Consider the following 23,000-nt stretch of genomic DNA (forward strand, 5'->3'; position numbering starts at 1 on the left):
ACAATCATCCAGTTTTAGTTTCCTGTCAGAGGCAGCCAGAATCACTTGGATTATATGTATTTCATGGAGTTCATGACGCCCTCCACTCTAACAAGGTGCCCAGGGCTTTGGAGGAAAAACAGCCAAACATCACATCAACTCCTCCATACTTAACTGTGGGGATCAGGTTCTTTTCAATAGCCATCCTTTTTTTAAATGCCAACTTTCAGAGTTGACTGTATATATATGGCCATTTATTGACTGTATTAGACAGACACAGTTGAGATTGAGAGGAAATGTCGGGGGGAGACATGCAGAAATGACCCGAGCTGGATTCAAACCCGGGGCACAGTGTGAGGGTCTGAGCCCATGGTCTGCACCCTAACCTGCGAGCTCAGAGCTACAGGAGGCTTTGTATTCTAACTGGCTCATTTGTTCAAACTACAAGCTATTTGACACAAATGCACCCACACCACATACTGTAAATTAATATTTGTCTAACCTTTTATTCTGCAAGGCTAACCACTGATTACAACTTTTCATTCATTCATTTATTGTACTGTTAAAAAAACACAGTCCAAAGCTTAGTATCCAGTAGCCACGTTATTGGAGGTTTAGCAGGTGTCACTCATAACACACATCTGCAGCAGCACAACCTTCACCTTTTAAACCTTTAAATTATTTGAACATTCTGACCCAGCGGTACACACATCGTAACAAAACCTGCCCCAACATAAAATTAATAACCAAGAAGGACATTCAAAGCCAGACTGACACATACATGTCTAACATCAACCATTTTCACCGGATTACCAGTTAATCCTAACATATTCCTGAGACTAAAATGTCACCCTTGGCAGTTTCGAAACTTTTCCAGCCACCTCTAACCAAGTTTTATATCCAGGACTCCAAACCCATTTCCCTATTAAAAGAGGATATGAAAGCTGAGGAGTCAGCAAAAATCACATCAGCGGGGCCCATCCACCAGCTCTCATTGCAGGAGGGTGAGGAGCGCACACACACACACACACACACATATGAACACACACTGACAGGAAGTGTGTGGGTTAGGAGGATGATGCTGAGGTGGCCGTAGAGGCCGGTGGCCCGGGGGGGGCGTGGCCGTGAGACTGTGTGAGGTCTGTCTCTTCCTCGTTGGCTCCGCACGTGTCGACCACGCATATGAGACAGCTGGTGACAGGAAACGCCCTCACCTTACTGCAGGTCACCCACCTGGAGCAGCATGCACACACACACACACACACACACGCGCGTATGTTTGAGTGGGGATCAAAGACGACAAAAAACGAGAGCAGTTGATCAGGAACTCACAAACACACCTGTCCGTTTCAGTGTGGTACTCTAGAAGGTGTCCAAGGCGCCCGACGCCCTGGAAGCCCGCCAGGACGTAGATCACCCCGCCCACCGCCGCACACTTCACCGTCACCCCACGCCACGGCATGGTCGCGGCAACGCGCCACTCGTTAGTGGCGATGTCGTAGTACTCGACCGAGTCCAGCCCCCCTGTTACACAAATAACACCTGCGTTCACATCCACTGCTACACACACACACAAACACACATACACACACACACACACACACACAATTACCCAGTGCACCCTGCCCTCCCACAGCGTAGATTCTGTTGTTGACGAAAACCAGGCCATGGTTTTTCCTGGCTTCTCTCATTCCACACAGCTCCCTCCATCTGTGTAGAGAGAGTGGGGAGAGATGGGGGAGAGTGAGAGATGTAGGCAGAGACAGATTCTCTATGTACAGTATGTGTGCATGTGTAAATACTTGATCTGTGTTTGGATGTTTGTGACTCACTGTGGGTTGCCACTACATACATATACACACACATATACACAGTGTGTGTGTGTGTGTGTGCGTGTGTGTGTGCGTGTGCTCACAGGGCCGTGCTGGGGTCGTACACCTCACAGTTGTTGAGCACCCTGCCAGAGACGTTGTTCCCCAGAGAGCCCCCGCAGACGTAGATGAGGCCCCCGGCCTCCACGGAGCCGTGGCTGCAGCGCGGCATCAGCATGCTGCCCTTCATCTGCCAGCTCTCTGTCCGCGTGTCGTAGCACTCAAACAGGTCCAGCGCCGAGCTCCCTGCACAAGCCACACGCCGTTATGTCGCGGCAGCCCCGGCAACACTGCGTGTGGGGCATCACAGACAGGCTGTGGGGCATCACAGGCAGGCTGTGGGGCATCACAGGCAGGCTGTGGGGCATCACAGGCAGGCTGTGGGGCATCACAGGCAGGCTGTGGGGCATCACAGGCAGGCTGTGTGGCAGGTGATCCAGACCATATACTCCACAAGCATGCACGAACATATACATGCACTTACGGCGAACAGTACGCAGCAGGTGACTAAACCATAGAGGCGTGGTAGGCCTCTCCAACTCACCTACTTCCGACCCGCCCGAGGTGTAGATCTTGCCCTGAGCAGCGACGGCAGCCAGGCTGTCTCTGGGGGTGGGCGGGCCCAGCTTGGAGTACCAGCTGTCCTTCACGACGTTGTAGCAGTCCATCCTCTTGATGGGGAAGAGCTGAGAACCTCCCAGGATGTAGACCACGTTGTCCCAGAAGATGGCCGTGGCGTCCCTGCGCTTCTCGAATGGGCAGCGGATGTCCGTCCAGCTGTAGTCCTGGGGACACATGGACGTGGGGTGTGTTTGTTCATACGTGTCTGGGTGTGTTTCCATTTATAAGTGTGAGTTAACCTGTATATGTGTTTGTGTATATATATATATATATATATATACTGTATAGGTACATACTGTATGTGTGTGTGCACACCTTGGGATTGAAGTATCTGCAGGACTGGGGCTGGGAGCCTCCAAACAGAGCGATCCTGTAGTCGTGCTTCCTGCGGCGTGGCCGGCTGCTCTCTCCCAGGTCCTCCCTGTCCTCTGGAGACAGCAGGTGGTAGCGCATCCCACCTGTCGCCCAGCACAGGGGTGGGGGGTTAGCTGTGTCTGCGTGGGTCTGGAAACCCCATCTGAAGTGGGCGTGCCCACATGTTTATTTGTGTGTGAGGGTGAGCACGACTGTGTCTGGGTATGTGTGTGTCTGTGCGTGAGTCTGTGTGTGTGTGTGTGTCTACTCACTGATGACCATTTTGAGGCACTCTGGGTTGTCCTGTATGAGAGGCTCTGCCTGGACGGTCTTGGAGAGGAAGGCTTTGGAGACCAGAGGAAAGCGGACACTACCCAACACCTCCACCATGAACGTCTGTCTGTTCCCCACATCGTACTTCAGCCAGCGCACCGCCGCATCGTAGATCTGGACACACACGAGAGAGAGAGAGAGAGAGAGAGAGAGAGAGAGAGGGAGCAATAGTAAGACATAGAGAGAGATAGGGAGCAATAGTAAGACATAGAGAGAGATAGGGAGCAATAATAAGACATAGAGAGAGATAGGGAGCAATAGTAAGAGAGAGAGAGAGAGAGAGAGAGAGAGAGAGAGAGAGAGAGAGAGAGAGAGAGAGAGAGAGAGAGAGAGAGAGAGAGAGAGAGAGAGAGAGAGAGAGAGAGAGAGAGAGAGAGAGAGAGAGAGAGAGAGAGAGAGAGAGAGAGAGAGAGAGAGAGGTGCCTATACACGTGTATAGACCTGGTCCATGACACACACAGAAGAGAGTGACAGTATGCCTGCTTTTGTGTGTGTGTGTGTGTGTGTGTGTGTGTGTGAGCGCAGACCTGGTCTTCAGCCCGGACGGTGAGTGTGTCCTGGTGCAGCAGGTGTGTGAGCTGGGCGACGTCCAGCTGGAGAAACTCATCCAGCTTGTAGACCTCTGTGAAGTGGAGGTGGATGAAGTGATCAGCAGCTGCCTTCAGCTCGGGGCAGTCCAGACACTCGGCCAGGGAGGAGATACCTACGGGAGACAAGCACTTAGACCTCAGACAGCAGCTCCTGCAGCTCCCTCTGCTGGAGGGGAGACCCAGGTGCATACTGACAGGGACAATGTTCTTGGTAGAGGTTACATCATATTTGGATTGTGCATCTGCACTATGATGCTTGACCAGGGTTTTAATCTTCAGCTTCAATCCCGCTACTCTAACCCTATCTGTCACCCTGTCACCCTGCTCTCCTTGCTGAGGGAGTGAAGTTAACAGACCAGATGACTCCAGGCCTCTGGCAGTGTGTGGTAGTAGCTGGTTCATTTCTCACCAAGGCAGTTGGTGGCATCAATCTGTCCTTTGAGGAACTCGACACACATCTTCTTGACTGGTTCGATCTGGTACTGGTTGGCGGCATCCAACAGTGACTGGACGTTGCTGCTGTTCACTGAGATCCTGATGCAAACGTACGCACGTACGCACACACACACACACATTACATCTTACAGCTCTATGTTAGATCGGTCTTGGGGGCTAATTTGATATTTAAACAGGCATGTTTAATTTGGCATATTTCCAATTAAGGTTACAGGGTAACAGTCAGATGTGTATTGGCCTCTTACTTGGCGGTGTAGACAAACTCAACCAGTAGCTCAATGATCTCTGGCTCAGCACTCCTCAACTCCACCTCGTGGGACGTAGACTCCATCATACTGGCTGGAGATGGAGCGAGAGAAACAGGGGGAGAAATGTATTTTATTTCCTGATGAGAGACAGTGTACAAGTCGTACGTGTGTGTGTGTGTGTGCGTGTGTACTCACTAGTGAACATAAGGCTGAAGAAGTGGCTAGCAGCAGCAAGCACCACTCTGTGAGCTGGGAAGTGTTTCCCCTGAACCACCAAGGTCACGTCACACAGGGTGCCCTGCACACACAGTATGTTTTCACATGGAACAAGACAAAAGTGACCAAATGTTACACTCTTGACACAAACATGTTCTTGGCAGACGTGCAAGCAGTGCCTCCCTAACCTGTTTCCTCATGTTGTTCATGACGCCCATTATGCTGGACAGCTGTCTGTACTCCTCTTTGGCAGCAAATTTCCTGTCGCTCTTCTTCTTAGACCCTAACGCCTTCTCCCCGGTCGGGGAAGCCATGCTGGTCATACCCCACTGCCCAGAACACACCTGCCAGTGGTTGTTTTGGTCTACCGGTTGGCTAGCTAACGTTAGCTAGCTTTGTTTCAAGTAGAAAGTGCCTTGCAAATAAATTATAGAGCACGCAGCGGTCAGCGTTAAGATAGTCCGGTCGTTAAAACACAAATCTTTGAATGTTGGTGCTGCCACTGCAATTTAAATATAGTTCGTAAATTATTTACGTGTGCTGTGTGTGGTTCAGTATTCACTTTCTATTTTCATCTGATTTTCTTTGTTAGTAGTCACAGCAGAAATATGGCGCAGTATTGCCCTCTAGTGGATACTTTTAGGCAATACATTTTCTTCCACTCAGGTAAATTGGAAGGTGTGCTAATTTCTTACCGATTGTATTAAATTGTATTATATTAATGTGGATTTATGTATATCTATATTGGTGTTCAATAGCAAAAAATAAAATAGCCAAAAGGATAATCTTTTAAAGAACCCCCCCACACACACACACACACAAAAAACACATTGAAGAATACAAACTTCTGTAAATTTTTGGCACGCTGGCGACACCAATTGCCTGCTTTCCACACTACACATCTCACCTGGACGTTTTTTTTTTTGTTTCCGCAATTCACCTGTTACTGTACTACGAGGAAAACTTTTCTTTAAGTCTCATGATATTGACGTCACCAGGAATGCGGGACATAGAAGAATTGACCTGGATACTGGAAAAGCTACAAGCGACAAAATGTCCATTCTATTCTGTTGCTGTCCCTTTCTCGCTCCCTCTGAGAACAACAATGAGGTATGAGAAATACACTAGAAAACAAGCACATCACAAGACTTGTAACATAATTTTAATAGGCAACTGCATTGGATATTTATGTTTATGACAAAGGTTTGACGTTGTTTGTATACTAGAAGAGAAACACTTATAAACTGTATTTACAATGGATGGTATGCATAGTTTATGGGATTAAGATGACCCTGCAATAAAATGACGCTGTGTTTCTTATGTTTTAAGAGCGGATAGCTAAAGTTAAATGCGTCAGGTCTTGTTTTTGTTTGTGTATTGTAGGTACAGTGCGTCAATCCACCCTTTTGCCACATCTCTGATTATGTGTAATGTAAATACAGCTACGTAATGAAAGAATAAGCTATAACAGTTTACATTTTGACACTGTTCTCTCTCTCTCTTTTTACATGTGTTTATATCTACTTCCCTTCTTTTTCTGTGTACATGTATGTATGTGTGTGTGTGTGTGTGTGTGTGTGTGTGTGTGTGTGTGTTTTAGAGGCAGGCCCTGCTTCAGCCCAGCACTACTCCCAGAAATCAAGAAGATGTTAAACCAGAGTCAGCTCGACAGATTCGGCCAGCACACTGTGGTCCGTTTTTAATAACTGTGTTGTTGACAGTACAGTGAGTCTCTGTGTGTGCGCCTGTGTTGACAATATGTGTGAGTGTTTGTTTTTTACAGACACAAAAACCCAGAGTCGGAGCGGTAGGTTGACGCTACGGCGGGTGTGTGTTCCGGAGCTGGACCAGAGATTCTCTGACACCGCAGAGACCTTCAACGAGCAACAGGAGCGCTTTGAGGTCATGACTCAACACATCATCAAACTGCGACAGGCCTTTGGCTGTAACCATGACAACTCCCTGTCTCTGACAGAATGTGTGAAAAGGATCAGAGAGGAAAATAGTGAGGGACACTTGTGAACACATAGACACATAGACGCACACAAACACACACCCACACACGCATACACACACACTCATACTTGCACAACTCACCAGATGTCAACCACTTCTGCCTACTCATATTGAACGAAGTGGAGGTGGCTCTCTCAGTGTCTTCATCTCTCACTGTCTAAGTGTTGTCTTTCAACCTCTCCCTCTTTCCCCATCTCTCTCCATCTCTCTCCATCTCTCTCCATCTCTCTCCATCTCTCTCCATCTCTCTCTATATCTGTCCTGCCCCAGAAGACAGATACAGGATTGCTGTACAAATAAAGGGGTATGACTTCTCCCTCACTGTGGTTCCTCTGAGTTCAGAGACTGAACCAGAGTTGTCACTGCCTCCTCGTCTGCGATTGGCTGAGGAGGTGCTGAAGGGGGTATCCAAAAGTGCCAAAGCAACAGTGGCTTCTGGAACCAAACTTCAGGAGCTGACTGGCTGGCTGCTACGTAGTGAGGAGCGAATGGCGGAGCAGGTGAGGCAGGCAGCACCGACCTATCAGGAGCAGTGTCGGCTGGAAGAGAACCTGAAGGAGACCATGCAAGAAGTGAGGAGGGCAAAAGAGCTGTCGCTAGGATACAGAAAACAGGCTGGAGAGGTCCTTTCTGAGGCCGCTCAGATAGCAGGGGCTAGCACCTAGGCCCTCACACACATTCACACACACACAGACACACACACACACACACTAATGTGGCTCAATCTAATATAGATGTGTGTACATGGATTACAAGGACAGAATTTGTCTTAATTTCTTGATTAACATCAAAAACATAAGTTAAAAGTGTAAAACATAGATTAAAAAACGGCCACATTTTTCAGATGAATAGCACAGTTGGCACATTGAGTCACACGTGACACAGGTTTTTACTTTACATTTTTTGATATTTTTTTTTTAAAACTACTATTTGACCTTTTTGTCACTTTTTTGTTAATTAGAAATTAAGAACAGTGTTGTTTTTTTGTTAACCTTTTAAGATAATTAAGTATGCAGCCCCCTTCCTGTTCAGGAAAACCTACTGCATGTGAAGCTGCTGATTTGTCTCTACATGAGTTGAGGGATTAACGTCTGAGTAATAAAGGTTAATTCTGCTCCATTTAACTGGATGGCCGTGCATTTATTTATCCATTTAGAAAGTGCTCTATGATATCGGATATAATTTTATTCACATGCATTTTTACTTCAATTAAAGTGATTTCTGTAAAAATGTGCAGCGTAGTGTACTTTTGGAATGTCTCTCACTCATTCACTACTTATGCAATCACATCAATTATGTGTTTTTTTTTTGTTGAGCAAGAGCTCAAGGCCTGCTCTGGTGGTCTTCTGTTCTGTCTCTGTTCAGTCAACTGTCAAACAGCAATGACAGCGACAACCTACCACAACCGTGGAAATTATTAAAATACGCCCCAACGGCTAAAGTCATTGGCTATTATTTGTAGGTGATCTTTAAATCTGCTAAACTATTGGCTCATGTGTCTGTCACTCTAAACAAGTCCTCGAGCTCAAGGTAGTCTGAGTGTAGAAAGTAATGAAGATGGAGGGTTTGATGTTGTTGAAATATTTAGGAGATTTATGGAGTAATTGATAGACATTTACCTGTCGAGTCGAATCGATATCGGACGCCGAAAGCAAGAATTTGCAAGATAGTATGATAGTAAGTAAACTAAAACTTTCCTCTCTCATGATCTTAATGTCAAGAAAGCGCTTAGTCTGTAACACACTGACAGTTCAAATCAGAGTGTCGGTTTGGGATTATCCAGCACTGGTAAGCATATTTAGCTGCTGCTCGAGTCTGTACTGTCCGCTAAGAAGCTTGTGGATTGCTGGTAGCCGAATCTGTCTTTGGCGAAGAGAAATGTAATGCATTATAGAAAGCCAACCTGCTGAATGGCCAAAAAGCGATCGTTAGCTAGTCAATTTGCTAATCTACATGGCAGTGTAACGCAACAAAAAATACTAGGAATAACTAGCTAGCTGCTATACAAGATAGCTAGTCCGTATTCATAAACCAAGGTTGCCAACAAACTAGCTAGCTAAAGCAGCTAATGTCGTTTATTATGGTATTATAATATGTATGGTAAACATACTCTACACTGGAGATTGACACACACATGCAGGTCAGTGTTGAAGCTGATTGAACTTGTGATAGTCTCTGGCTATACTATGGATAAATACAAGGAACATTCAATGAATGAGCATGTGCCTTTTGACCTGTGTGCGTGCTCAAATTGATTCCTCACCTGACTCCATTATTAATGTGCTTGTACATAGTCTATTATTCGAACGACCAGCCACCCTGCAAGGCTGAGTTAGGCTTGAGCTACTTCTCTATTTGTTCAGGAGGCTGGTTGAGTAATGCATTGTTAGAATTGTTTCAATTTCTCTCATGTGACACCGCTTTCCTGTTTCTATAACACTCTGCAAAACCCCTCTTCCGCAAGAGGCTGGTGAGTGTGTGTGACAGTGTGTGCCGCAGTAAGCTGACTACAGCACCAAGTAGTCGGATTTCTAAATGAGCTTAATGAATTTGTTTTGTTGGTACACATGTTGTTCAAAATTGAACATGTGGGTTTAATAAGCCGTGTCCTATCCTAAGCCCCAGCTTCAGACACAGCTACAGACAGCAACTGGGCTTGTCTTATTTATTGTGGAAGCGAGCTGTTCTTTCCACTGTCTTTTCAGATGTGTGTTTTTGTGTGAGAGTGTGTCTCTGCCTAATTGCCCTAGAGCAGTGGATGTCACTTTAAATATGTTATATTTGGTGGAAAGTGTGCCACTATGGGGGAGGGAGAGGGGGAGAAGGAGGTGAAGGAGAAGGGGGGAGAGAGAAGCCTGTTAAATTGAGCTGTGGTGCAGCCAGAGTGTCTGGGGTCTCTTAATGCGCTGTGACAGTGAGTCTTCCTCAGGCAACCAGGATGCAGGGCAGGACCCGGGGCCTGTCTGTCGACAGGAATACATGCCCATGGAGGGACACAGCACCTCCAGGATGCCTCTTGGTGCTGCTCACAGTTCTCCTTTGCTCTCAGAGGTCTGAAGCACCCTGACCGTTGGAACCCGGTCATCCACTTGACAGAGGCCCAACACAGAGCCTTATATGGCATTTGTCTGAACTGTTTCAGTTTGGTACATTTGGAAAATCCAGCTAATCACCACATGCGGAAGTACTAAAATTAGGACTGAAAAACCCAAATAGGAGGATCAGTAAAAGGAACTCTCTGACTAGGACTAAGCCCATTGCTGCCTGGGACCGTGGAGAGATGGAGGCGAGAGAGATGGGGAGGCAGGCTAAGAGGAGAGAGAGGAACGGAAGCAAGAGAGATAGTGTTGATAACGAGTAAATCACTGATCCTTTCAGGCATACCAGCCAACGAAGAGGATGCTAAGGAGAGACAGGAGACAGAGAGAGGGAGTGGGAGGGGGAGATGTTGAGAGGAGGACAGAGCGTAGGCTGCTATAAGAGGATTCCACCCTGTCAGATCCCTCTCTTGGAACCCACGGCTCTTAGACCACGCTGTGATTACACACACACACACACACACTGATGTACACACCCGCAAGCACACAGACACACACACCCACGCACAGGTTCATATGCGCATAGACACACACGTCTACATGTCTATGTACAGACACTAAACAGCCTCAAAAAACAAGGGCTGAAGGCAGTGCACTTTATGTGAGAGGAGCTAAGAACCGCAATGAAAATCAGCCATTCTACAGGGAGCACTTAAGAGAAGGAGATGGAGGGAAGGGGAAAGGTGGAGTAGATGAGGTAACAGAGGGTCATTAGATGGGCAAAGGAAGGTGGGAAGGTATGGCGGTGAGAGAGACAGACAAGCAGAGCCAGCAAGAGAGCCAGGGACTGCCAGACAGAAACAAGAAATCCAAGAAAGGTGTAAACATCAGCCGGACTGATGGCGGGGAGAGCATTGGAGGTTTGCGGATGCCCAGGGGCCTGTGTGGGCGTGCAGAAGACCAGTGTGACTCCCTTCGTCCTGGGCCAGAACTGCTGGTCTGCCCCCCTCCCGTGCATGGCTCCCATGCAGAACTACTGCCCAGACCTCACACTGCTCTTTAAAGTAGTGTTAACATGCACACAGAACCCCTCTTCAGGACTCCAGTGGTGTAGTGGTTAGTTTAGTGGAGGCAGTGCAGTTGAGTCACAGACTGGGCAAGTGAAGCCAAGTGTTAGTCAGTTTCGGATTGTGATGTTATTTAAGGACATTTCCTCAATGTTTCTTGGAGCTGTAGACTTCTCTCTCTTTCTCACACCCATTCTCTCTCACTCCTTCTCTCCACCCTTTTGCCAGTCCTCTGAAACAGAGCTTTCTGATTGGCTCATCCACCCCTCACTTCCTGAAAGAGTAATATATCACGCTTGTGTGTGTGTGTGTGCAGCAGGAAGTGAAGTCATTCTCATGAATCAAGGAGGAGTGAGCAGTGTTTCTCTTGTAGACAGGATAACCTAAACATTCACCCTGGCTGTCCATAATACTGTAAGTACTCCCTGCCTCTCCACAGACCTCCGTTTATCCTGGTGTCTTAGACTGTTTGTCTCCGGGACAACTTGTTCCGTTTGCCTGCTTGAAACTTATGACTCAGAATGCCTTAATGTGTCAGTGGGTGTGACCTTTCCTTTTACAGACCTTTTACAGTTGTTAGAGATTTTATCCTGTGTTCAAAAGAAACAGCATTGGGTCCCGCCAGCTGAAGGTCTGCCTGAACAGTCTGCTGGGGTGATTTGTTTGTGAAATGCTCGAGTCAGAAGATGGAAACATGCTACTGACTCATACACTGCGACTGAGAGCATTTCTTACTGTGAATAGGGTACATCGGAACACTTTCTGCTTTGTGTTGGTCTTTATGGACTTTGTGCATGTGTGTGTTTGCAGTTAGGCTGGTTGTAGCGTGTGTGTGTGTGTGTGTGTGTGTGTGTGTGTGTGTGTGTGTGTGTGTGTGTGTTTGCAGTTAGGCTGTGTGTGCGTGTGTTTGGCAGCAGTCTGATGAGCTTAGTGTACCACTCAGTCCGAAAACACTACCATTGTACTCAATGGACACACACACACAGAAGATTAGGAGTGTACCTAACAGAGGGGCAGTGTTGGGGTTTTTGCAGGGTATGTTTAAAGGATTCCTCGTCCTTTTCAGGAGGACAGAGAAGTCACAATATCCTAAGCTCATTCACGAGGACTTGCACTACCAACCCAACATCTGAGTGTGTGTGTGTGTGTTGCAGAAACAGAGGGGGAAGTAAACCAAAATTGGGCGGGGTGTGTCTAGGACCAGGTTGACAAGTTAGCTGTTCTACCTGAACAGGTTTTGTGAAACCAGAAAGGGAACAGGCACTCACCTGTGATGTTCCTCAATAATCTTGCTCTGTTCTGTCATACGCTTGTCTACAGCCAGACGGGCTGGGCGAGGAGGCCTGTTGCTTTGGGTGCTATGTGGGCTATTAGGCCTAAAGACAGAAAGAACAGAGAAAAACAACTGAATTAATGATCCTAACTGCTGTGTTTGTGTGTGTGTGTGTTTGTGTGTGTGTCCATCCAAGGCAGTTTACCTCCTTGAATCCCTCTGTCAGCCAGGTAACCAGGGGCAGCAGAGATAATGAACTACTACTTCTTCTTCCTGCAACTCTGTTCATCACTGTCGCTCTCCTCCTCAGTTAGACCCGCCCTCTTGTTTCTGTCCATCCTTCCCTCCCTGCAACTCTACCTCCTGTGTAGATCTATCTTTCAGTGGATCCCCTCATCCATATGCACACCTCTTCCTTCCTCAGATCAGTCAGTCTACCCTACCATCTGTCTAGTCAGCTAGACACTTAGCCGATAGTGCCCTGAATAGTGTTTGGTGGTGTGTGTATGTCAGTCAGTCTTAGGAAGGAGGATGGTTGAGTTTGGTAAATCTGTCCTCCTATTTCTTGGCTGCTTCACCCAAAGCTCTAATCACAGCTTTGTCACTGAAGTTACCCTGCAATTTCACACACAGACACAGTAGCCATAATGAGGTTCCTTTTTTTTCTAGGACTTGACAGAAAGACAAAAGGAAAGAGTGAGAGAACTAGAGAGGGCAGGAAAGAGTGAGGCAGGATGCTGATTTCCCTGCAGTTGCCTGAATGTTGCCAATTTGATGACTCACTCCTCCCTTAAATTCCCACCATGGTACAGTCTATAAATATACCTGCCAGCAAGAAGGGGCAACTAAGTAGCAATTTGGGGTTGGGGGGAGGCCGTAGTAGATGGCCGTGAAAGGATTTGCTCTTAAAACGGAAAGAGAGAAAATGCCTTGATGAAAGAGAACCTGCTAGAATGTTACAGTAGATAAAGCAGTAGATACGTCTCTCCAACCTTGTTTGGCTTGTTTGGCTTCGATCCTGCACAAACAGAAACGAGAAGGAGAAATTGAGATACAGAAGGGAAAGGGACAGAAGGGAAAGGGACATGGAGGGGTTATGGGGGTTATTACGGTTGTCCCTAAAGAGGGGTCCCGGGTCACACATTCCCTAATCTCATCACTAAAGATAGATTAGGACTGGCACTAGCTTAATCTGAGCCTGGACCTTGAGTGACAAGGAGAGAAATCTGGAGGCTGCACGTTTAGACACACCAATCACTTTTTCTCTCTCTCTTTACGGTTCTCCATCTCTCGCTCTCACTCTCTTTCTGTCTTGCCTCCCCCCCTCAGACACACACACACACACTCTCTCCCTCCCTCCTTGTTCTTGCGTAACACCATTATAGTGTAGGACATGAAGAGGCAACCAAACGCCGTCAGAGGAGAGGAAGACGGCCAGATGAGTGAGGAGGAGCGGGGGGGGGGGGGGGGGGGCGAGGCGTGTGAGATGGTGAGGACTGAGTGTGCAGCAGAGACACGAGGAGACACACACACACACACAGGGAGAGGGGGAGGAAAAAGAGAGGGAAGGGGAGGGGAGAATGATAGACAAGAGGAGGCCCACGCACCCTGCCATGTGTTGGAGTATGATCCGCACTCATGCCCAGTTGTTTTTTTTATGAGCATTGCAGGTAAGCACATCGCCATCTAATTCTCTTCCCCCTGCTTTCTTTTCATTTCTGTCTTTGTTGAAAGGTGGTCCACACACACACACACATTCATTCTGCAATCCAAGTTTGGTCTGCTGATCATGTTGTCTGCATTGCCTCACCATTCAGCAGCTTTGTAGTGCTATACTAGGCTAACTGGCGTAATGCTCATGCTTGAATTGTTTCTGAAATTGTGTGTGTGTTTGCTTGCCTGTGGTCAAATGCATGACAGCATTACAAACAACAAGTGATGGCTGACAAGGGAAGGTAACCTTGAAGGTGTGTGGTGGGGGGGTGAACGCAGTATCTGAAGGCGAGCAGCTGTTTGCATACGAGAATAGAGGTGGAGGAAGGAATGATCAGAGGAAAACCTGTGTGATTTTAGGTCCCCACACAAACAAGCACTCACAGTAAAGAAAACGTTGTGGATGAATGTGTTTAATAATCCGTTTTTCCTGTCTCCCCCCCCCCCCATGATCTCTCTGTCTCTCAGGTAGAAGTGGTCCTACATCAGATGAGGGAATATGTTGGCTATGGACCAAGGAGTAGTGGAGGAATGGCTGTCAGAGTTTAAGGTAGTGTTTGTGTGTGTGGTAGAAGGAAAGCCCCACGATGACTTTGCATCATCAGTATTCAGCCCACGTCTCTTGTTCAGTACGCCATCCGTTGCTTATCACTGTCAGACTACACACACACACACACTCACACAGACTGAAATGATTGCAGGCTAGCTGTCAGCAAATCTAACAGCGGCAAAGGACTCCACCACAAGGAATTGCTTGTTAAAACACATTATCTCTTTCATACACACAAATACACAAATACACTCGCAGATGCAGAAATTGACAGTAGACTTGATGAGATAGTGAGAAGAAGCAGTATTGCCTTTGTGTAGCTGAACGCAAAATCTACATTAGAGATATGCTAAGATTCTAATCGTACAAAATGTCGACTCATGTCGTTCACATGATGGAAGGCTAGTGACGTGTGTGTGTGTTTCAGACCCTCCCAGACAGTGCCGTGTCCAGCTACGCTGCGTCTCTGAAGGAGAAAGGCTCCCTCGTCCCCGCGCTCTACAAAGTCATCAGAGAGAACTACAGTGACGTGAGCCTTCTCTCCTCCTCTCACCCGCTCTCTGACACCCGCGCTCTCTGGCTCCTCTCTCACTCATTCTCTCTGCCACTTACTCCACCTCTCTTTCCCACACTCTCTGTCTCCGGTTTCTTTGTATTACTTCAGTCACCTTATGCCTGCTTTAACTCTCTATGCGCGCGTGTGTGTGCCCGTCTATTGTACGTGTGCAGCTGCTGGAGTCAGTGTGTCACCAGCTGTTTGAGTTCTACCGTAGCGGGGAGCCCCGTCTCCAGCGCTTCACCCTGCAGTTCCTCCCAGAGCTGCTGTGGAGCCTGCTGTCCGTCAGCGCCGCCCGCCACCCCCACACCTCCGGCTGCATAGAGGCCCTGCTGCTGGGCATCTACAACCTGGTCAGTCTGGGTGTTTGTGTGTGTGTGGGAGGGAGGGAGGGTGGAGGGGGTGTAGCACAGTGTTTGGAGTGATCCGTGACGGCTCACTGTCGGCTCGCATTTGTCTTTTGGAGCTTTCACACGAGTCATTCAGAACAAGCGGCTGCCATTTTGTCTCTTTGACTTGATTTGGCTCTCTCTTCTTCGGCCCCCTCCCCCCTCCCTCCCTTCCTCTCTGTCTCTCCGTATCTCTCTCTCTCCCTCCCTCCCTCTCTCCCTCCTCGACAGGAAATCGTAGACAAAGATGGACAGAGCAAAGTCCTCTCCTTCGCCATCCCTGCCCTCTCCAAGCCTTCAGTATACCATGAGGTGAGCGCACACACACAAACACCTTTCCCCCACCATTGATAGATGGAAAAGTGCTCTGAAGTTTGCCTAACTCCCTCCCACCCCCATCTATAGCCTTCAACCATTGGCTCTCTGGCCTTGACGGAAGGTGCTTTAGCCAACCATGGTCTTAGCAGGGTGGTGTACAGTGGGCCCCACCTCCAGAGAGAGACTTTCACTGCTCAGAACAGGTAAGACATGCCAAGGGTGCGTTCACGCTTGTTCCTCCTTTTATGGTAGGTTTTATGGTTGCACTGTGATAAGCTCACTTGTGATAACATTTATGGTGGCATTGGGGTCATGTTGCGGTTTGTGTGTGACCATGTGTCTGACCGTGTGTGTGTGTGTGTGCGTGCGTGTGACGGTGTGATCTAGGTTTGAGGTGCTGACCTTCCTGTTGCTGTGTTACAATGCAGCACTCAGTTACATGACCTCTTCCTCCCTGCAGTCACTCTGCCAGCTCAGCTCCAGGTAACACACAAACACAGGTGCACCAAATACTCCCGCTGCTCTGGTAGCATCTCCTTATCAGATTAAAGGCTTTATTGTGGAAGAAAACATAGATGAGAGAAAGAGACCCTCAGGTCTTAGTGAGCAGTGTTCCCATTAGTCCAGACTAAGGAGAGGTTTGGTTCAGCTTTATATGAGAGGCTGTGTCCTTCAGTAGCATCAGCTCGGGTTGTAATGAACTTAGCAACAGATCCAAATCGATTCAACAAGGTTTCAGTGATCCTCATTGGCTGTCTGTATTCTCTTTTCCCTGATTGGACCGCCATGCAGGGTGTGTATCTGCGGTTACCCTCGGCAACAGCTACGCCGCTACAAAGGCATCAGTGCCCGAATGACTGTGACATCAGAGTTCCTGGTCCAGCTCATCACGGGAATACATTACGCCCTGTGAGTGCACCCCCCCCCCCAGAACACACACAAACACACACATCCCAAACTGAAACTGTAGTTAACTGTAGACACACAACAGCAACACAAACAAACTATCTTCCTCTCCACCCTCTCTCGCTCTCTCTGTCTTCCTCCCTCTCTCTCTCGCCCTCTCTCTCTCGCTCTCTCTCTCTCTCCTGCAGGTGTAACGGGGAGGCTGACGTGGGTTCTAAGGCACTGGATGACGTTCTGTACAGAGCTCAGTTGGAACTGTTCCCTGAGGCACTGCTGGTGGGTGCCATGGTGTCTCCGGTCACCCTGGTCACATGACTACACCCTCTCTGGGGTGGCCGTGGCCGAAGGATGTGTGTGTGTTTCTAGGAACTGTGTGTGAAAGAGAGAGAGAGACATTTTGTGTATGTTTCTTTGGCAACGTAGGCCTACATGTAATCCAAGTAGATTACTTGCATGGTTTAGACTCTGGAACGCTAATCTGTAATCCTGTTGGTCCAGGGGCCAAGGGATTGGACAGTATCTCAACGAATTACAGCAGCACAAGAGGCCAAAGGTGTATTCCAGCCAACAGATCAGATCACGCACAATAGCAATATTGATGTGAAAATGAAAATACTTAAATAATTCCAGAGATTTCATAATCTTTCAGTCGAATAATTATGTCTCAAATTGCAACATAATCTATGCACAGAGAACAGACTGGAGAGCTGAGGTTTAGGACGTGTTTTGGTCCGATTTTTGAGCGTATATAGACTAGCGGCGTATATAGACTAGTGACGTGGCCTGTGTAGCAGTTGCAGCTGACCAACAAAGGGCTTTGTTGTTTTGTGTTTGGTGATTATGGTGCTGAGTCCCTGAGTATCTGAGCTGTGTGACTGGACTTAACTTGAGGCCACCACACACCCTGGGCCAATACAGTTGTATTGGGAGCCTCAAACGGCAACACAGAAGACTCTTACAGTGGAAATTCCTTCAGGTGTTAGTTCAGCACGTGTGTGTGTGTGTGTGTGTGTGTGTGTGTGTGTGTGTGTGGACACACAGTTTCCCGCCGATGGTGAAAATGTACACGACTGAAAATAAATGGTGTTTGTTCCCCCGTAGGTGGGCAACGCCATCAAGTCGTCCCTGCATGGGGCGGCGCTGAAGAGCAAGGAGGGGGCTCGCAGCATCCAGGTGGACATCACCCCCACCTCCTCACGCATTTCCCGCAACGCCGTCACCTCGCTCTCCATCAGGGGGCACCGGTGGAAGAGACACGGTGAGACTCACACACACACACACACACAGTCAGAGGACTTGCAGTCGAAACACCCACACAAACATTACCGGAAAGAGACAGAATGAGGGCTTCACTCGCTCACAAAAACACACACAGGCACACACTTGTGTCTGTAGAAGCTAGCCACACAGACCTGGTTGCGTGTCTGTCGCTGTTGTGTTCAGATCAGAGAAGAGAGAGAGACAGTCGTTACACCATCACTTGTTCATCTCCTCTCCTGTATCCCTCCTCCATATCATCCCTCTCTGCCGAGTCTGGAGGTGACAGAATAGTGCAGACAGGAGATCCCTCACATCCCACATACATGTCGAGTTTCTCGATGGTGTTTCTTTCCCTGTGGTCAGTCACTACCTTCGAGCTGTTCCAGGGTCCTCGATAGGAAAGGAGACCCGGATCTGATGCAGGCAGCTGAGAGGAGAGACAGGCAGCAGAAGAGATGAGACAAGGGAGGAAGGAGTTGGAAACAGCGGAGGTCCATCCAGAGAGATACGGCCAGTCAGAGCAGTGATTGGCTCGTCCGAGGTGTGAAGCTCCTTAAGTGTTCCACACGCAAAAGAGCAGGAAATAGTAGCCCATGGACCATGATCTTCGCATTGAATAGAATCGAAAAGTGAAGTTTGTCCTGCACAGTAAGGAACAGCTAATCATGACCCAGAAGTCTCCTCCTACCCTTCCTGTTTCATGGTCCCGTGGTTCAGTCCCACTCAGCCCAGACTCACCTGTGGATCTGGTGAAATAGTGAGCTCAAGTGCTTTCATCTCATCTGTCCTCTAGTCCATGTAGATCTAGCCCCGTCATGTCCACTGTCCTCCAGGTAGAGCTAGTCCCGTCGTGTCTACTGTGGGATCACTATGATTTCTGTCTTTTGAACTTTTGGTTTTCTTTCAGCCATTACATTTATTTGTGTTTTTTTTTTTGTGACATGTGTTTGTTTTTATCTGTGTGTGTGTTTGTCCATGGTGCATGTGTCTCCATGTGTCCATGTCTCTGTGTTCATATACGCCCCCCCACCACCACCACCAGAATCCCAGGAGGTCAGTATAGACAGTGATCCCGCCCTGGGGGGGGTATCTATCCCCGAGATCAGTGTGACGGGGGTGAGCGGCGAGCGCATGCCCAACGGAGACTCCCTGCGACCTCGCTCCGACCTGCGGACACAGCCCGACCCCGAGCCACTGGGCGGAGCCTCCGAGGTCAGCTTGGACACTAGAGGTCACGACCCCCCCAACCCCAAGGGTCAGGAGGTCAGGAGGCAGAAGTCTGTGAGGCGATTGGTGGATGAGGGTACTGGGCCCTCCTCCACAGGGAGGAGCCAGCACTAGGCTCCACCCTCTCCTCTCCCCCGCCCACTCCCAGGGGTAACCTAGGTAACCGTGTGTTGGGACTTGGTCTGGAACTGCATGGTGAAAGCTGACTAATGTTTGTGCTGCCCTCCGCAACTCAACCTGGCCTTTTTCTATAAAGGACTACCTTTTTTTTCCAAATCCCACTACCCTTTCATCCTTCTCTTCGGTCTTTTGATCCAGCCTCTTCCCTTCGTTCACTTGCTCACTCTCCATCTCTTCACCTGTAATAAATAAAGCCCAAGACGGAATGATGATTTCCTTAACTGGAAGCTCGAATGTTCTAATACTGTTTGTGTGGGGGGAAAATCTTGATATGAGCACCAGATTGTCCTCAGGTTCCGGTTGAAAACTGAAACACCAAGAGTGTGACAGTCACCAGCAGCCGTAGGGCATTGTGGGATCAAGGGCTGCAACGTTTTTATTTTTGGTATTTTTTTTGTGGTCTCACTCCCGACACATTGCCACCAGGGTTGCCACGGGAGACAGACTGCTCCCTCCTGATTGGTAGCTACAGTAGCTGAGGAGGATAGGCAGCTCTTGATGGATTGGATGCCAGCTCATGTCAAAGCATACAGAATCTGAGTGAAATATCCACAATGAGAAATCTCAAGTGAATCGGACCTTGCAAGCCCAGCCACACATGGGGCTCTGCTAAGTACAAGCCCCTATGTGGGTAAACTACAGTCCTTTTATAAACTTCTTATTAGCTGTGTGATGGACCTGCCTATCTATCAGCTGGTGACTGGTGTACAGTGATAGAATAAGATGGGTATCATTCCTGTGTGTGTGTGTGTGTGTGTGTGTGTGTGTAAGAAAGAGATTATGAATGTCTTTTAGACTGTGAGTATGTACAGTACCAGTCAAAAGTTTGGACACATTTCATGGGAAAATGTGTCCAAACTTTTGACTGGTACTATATGTGTGGGTGTGTTTGTGCCTGTTCCTTTGGTGACTCTTGAGCTTTCTGCTAACTACACTTCCCTCACTCCTGCTTTGTGCTTTGGGACTGTGATCATCCCTGATACCTGTAACACAATGTCTCACCTAGCTGGCGTGTGTGTGTGTGTGTGTGTGTGACAATCTCACCCCTCTATTCCATAATGTAGTTGAACTCTGTCATACAGCCTGCTTCCCATTCTGTCCGATACCTAGTGACACATTCTGGTTTTAGTTAGGTGTGAAGTAAAGACCTGAACTAGAGTTACCACTGTAATCTTAAATTCTGTGGTCTAAACCAGTTTCTATGCTCTTGGTTTCAGGATGTGGTGTGAATGACTGTGGCTTCATTTGAATGTATAAAACAGGCTGAATGACAGAGATGTGACTTTCCTTCTCTTTCATGTGGTACTTCCTTTTCTCTCGGTTAATCTCTCTCTCTCTCTCTCTCTCTCTCTCTCTGTCTCTCTCTGTCTCTCTCTGTCTCTCCCCCCCCAGACGCAGTGGATCTGGGTTCCCCGGACGAGCTGATGGAGATCTCTGAAGTGGACGAGGGTGTGTGGCCGGGTGGGGCCGGGCCTGACCTGACTCCACCCACCATCACCGTGAGCAACAGTGTACCCTCGGCAACACCCGGGGGAAAGGCCAATAAGAGAAACCGACTGGGCGGGCGAGCCAGTAAGGATAAGGAGGCGTGTCCCTCCATGGGGCGGGCGGCAAGCGAGAGTGTGGAGCTGTCATTCAAACGTCTGACGCTGACCTCCAGCCAATCGGTGCCCAAGGCCGGGGCTCTCAGTAACCTGACACGTACAGCCAGCGCCGTCTTCTCACGCTCCTTCGAGCACGCTGGCGGCAATGCCCCCCCTCCTGGTAACCACGCCATTGAGACTGGGCGCTACTCATGTAGTTTGCAGGAGGAGGGGCTAGGGTATTTAAGCCCCGTCCCTAACCATGCACAGCGCTCTCCCAGCATCAGTGTGCACCTCGGCAGTGACCTTTGAACCCTGAGGTCCCCTCCTCTCGGAACAACATCGCCCCCGACCCTGTACCTGTGACCTGGAACTAGCCTGCCAGTAGGACTAGATCACTAAGAACACACACCATACACCTTGTCCTCGTCCAACTTGTATTCCTCCTTCCCCTTCTCAGTCATACACTCCAGGCCACCATCCACCACTCCCTCTCCAGCCCAGGAGTTGTCTTTACTCCTGTCATCCCCACATTGAGAGTGTCATCAAGGCCTGGTGGAGAATTGGTGACTGGCAACCTACCCCTGGAACTACAGACTTACTGCCATCTGGTGATGTGTTGACAAAACTGCAGCTTGTTGAATCCCTGCCCAGCCGTCTTTGTGTGTATGTCTGTGTGTGTGCATCACTAAAACTGTGTCCGCAAGGATTTGGAAATGTAATATTTTAATTAAATCTTGTTGTCCTGCTTGGCTTCCCATACATCCCCCCTGACTACGCCCCTTATGATGGGGCAGACACTGTATGTACTGTGTGTGTGTGTGTGTGTGTTTTTAGTGTGCATGGCTGTTTTTAAGAATAAAGGCTGCTGATTGATACAGGATATGATTCTCCTGAACAGAAGTAAACTATTATTTTAATTACAATAACCTTCCGTGACCTGTGCCCACCCTCATCCTCCCATCCTGTGTTCCTGTTGCTACGGCAATTACCTGCTTCTTCATTCAGTGACTCTTAAATGAGCTAAATGAGCAAAGGTCTCATATAAGGATATGTTCTGATTGTTTACAGTAGGAAAATGTTGATGTCGTTCTGTGAAAGCAATACGTTTCTCTGTCTTTCCCACACCCTCCCCCTGGCACCTTCTGATTGGCTGTCCACCCCGTAATGACCTTTGGAGGAATTTTATTTTTATTTTTTTACTTGATTTGGGATCTATACAATGTTTTGTGTGATGTGTAAACTGTGGACCTTTTTGTATGAAAGAGAGAGACTGGTATTTAAAAAAAGCAAAGAATGCTTTGAGCTGTGGTATTTTCCCAGAAAGGGAGAGAGCATTGTGTTTTCTGGCAGTATTAACACTCCCACGTACAGTGTTGAAAGAGCTTAATAGCGTCTGCTTGACACAGCCCTCACGCCAAAGTAGCAAGGCAAAACCAAGATCCCAGATCAATCCATATGCTCCCACCCCACCTCCAAAACCACTGCAGATCTCACAGCAAGAGAAAGCAATATGGCTGGTGTTCAGCTGTTCTACAAAAGGTGAAGCATGCACTATATTTCTAACACCAAGCCAACCATTTACAGATCTTTATCTGTTGATGGGGGGGGGGAGGGGAGGGGGTCAGTTTGAGGTTGTGCATCCTGATTTCTCCACTCCAATCCACTCCTTTTTTAGGTGTTAGTACAATAGTAAAATTGTGTTTGTATGTCTGTTAGATCCACCACTTGCTTGGGTCCCCTCCTTATTGACAGAACCGATCTGTAGGGCAGACAGAGCACTGTGGAAATCTACTGTAAGACAACTCCTTCAAACATTAAGTGTTCTAAAATATCTACCTACAGCTCCACAGGCCCACTGTCCCAGAGAAAGTGTGTTCCTTAATTATATAAGTGTTTTTAGAACTGTTTTATATCTAAGAGGAACAAATAACAATCATCATGTTTCTGTATGTTGGTTTACAGAATGTGAAAATAGGCTGGTGAGTTGTACATACTGTTGTACTAAAGTTGTTGGTTTATTGGCCTTTTTGTCTGAAGATTACTCTCTTGCTAGAACTCCTGGGAATAAAGTGTTTCTATATTTCAGACTGTTCTCATCTGTTACACACAATATAGTCCACCATACTTAAATATCTACATTGCTGGTGTATAGTTCTTGGAGGTTTGGAGTTTCCCATAACGTACATTAAATCAGCATTGGATGTTGCTGAATGTAACGTTACAATACAGTAACTTTACAATGACTAAATGTAA

General features: G+C 47.9%; 3 protein-coding genes across 7 annotated transcripts; 2 read left to right on the plus strand and 1 right to left on the minus strand.

Annotated features, from left to right (window-relative positions):
- Positions 1-461: 461 nt before the first annotated feature.
- klhl7 (kelch-like family member 7) lies at positions 462-5,243 on the minus strand. Its single transcript, XM_084696144.1, has 12 exons — positions 4,857-5,243; positions 4,648-4,750; positions 4,450-4,543; positions 4,158-4,282; positions 3,686-3,861; positions 3,098-3,272; positions 2,787-2,929; positions 2,395-2,635; positions 1,895-2,096; positions 1,592-1,689; positions 1,320-1,503; positions 462-1,212 (listed from the first exon to the last, which is right to left on the minus strand). Exons 1-12 carry the CDS (start codon positions 4,989-4,991, stop codon positions 1,047-1,049), a joined length of 1,842 nt encoding a protein of 613 aa, XP_084552270.1. The 5' UTR covers positions 4,992-5,243; the 3' UTR covers positions 462-1,046.
- A 311-nt stretch (positions 5,244-5,554) lies between these two features.
- LOC146295315 (uncharacterized) lies at positions 5,555-7,803 on the plus strand. 2 transcript variants are annotated; one of them, XM_084695880.1, is made up of 4 exons: positions 5,555-5,778; positions 6,269-6,359; positions 6,452-6,673; positions 6,958-7,803. In XM_084695880.1, the coding sequence occupies exons 1-4, from the start codon at positions 5,722-5,724 to the stop codon at positions 7,347-7,349; spliced, it is 762 nt and encodes a 253-aa protein (XP_084552006.1). In that variant the 5' UTR covers positions 5,555-5,721; the 3' UTR covers positions 7,350-7,803. The 2 variants fall into 2 exon arrangements, with proteins under 2 accessions (XP_084552006.1, XP_084552005.1); XM_084695879.1 differs by having other exon boundaries at positions 5,558-5,778; positions 6,955-7,803.
- Positions 7,804-8,214: 411 nt separating this feature from the next.
- hycc1 (hyccin PI4KA lipid kinase complex subunit 1) lies at positions 8,215-22,832 on the plus strand. 4 transcript variants are annotated; one of them, XM_084696146.1, is made up of 12 exons: positions 8,215-8,361; positions 11,106-11,203; positions 14,244-14,325; positions 14,753-14,854; positions 15,055-15,234; positions 15,502-15,582; positions 15,676-15,791; positions 15,976-16,071; positions 16,381-16,497; positions 16,683-16,770; positions 17,596-17,752; positions 20,554-22,832. In XM_084696146.1, the coding sequence occupies exons 3-12, from the start codon at positions 14,275-14,277 to the stop codon at positions 21,054-21,056; spliced, it is 1,491 nt and encodes a 496-aa protein (XP_084552272.1). In that variant the 5' UTR covers positions 8,215-8,361; positions 11,106-11,203; positions 14,244-14,274; the 3' UTR covers positions 21,057-22,832. The 4 variants fall into 4 exon arrangements, with proteins under 4 accessions (XP_084552272.1, XP_084552273.1, XP_084552274.1 ...); XM_084696147.1 differs by having other exon boundaries at positions 11,109-11,203; XM_084696148.1 differs by lacking the exon at positions 11,106-11,203 and adding an exon at positions 18,797-19,140 and having other exon boundaries at positions 20,554-20,693.
- The last annotated feature ends 168 nt before the right edge of the window (positions 22,833-23,000 follow it).

The sequence above is a fragment of the Hypomesus nipponensis genome, chromosome 4 (genome assembly GCF_054491055.1).
Source record: "Hypomesus nipponensis isolate SF chromosome 4, ASM5449105v1, whole genome shotgun sequence".
Classification (NCBI taxonomy): Eukaryota; Metazoa; Chordata; class Actinopteri; order Osmeriformes; family Osmeridae; genus Hypomesus; species Hypomesus nipponensis.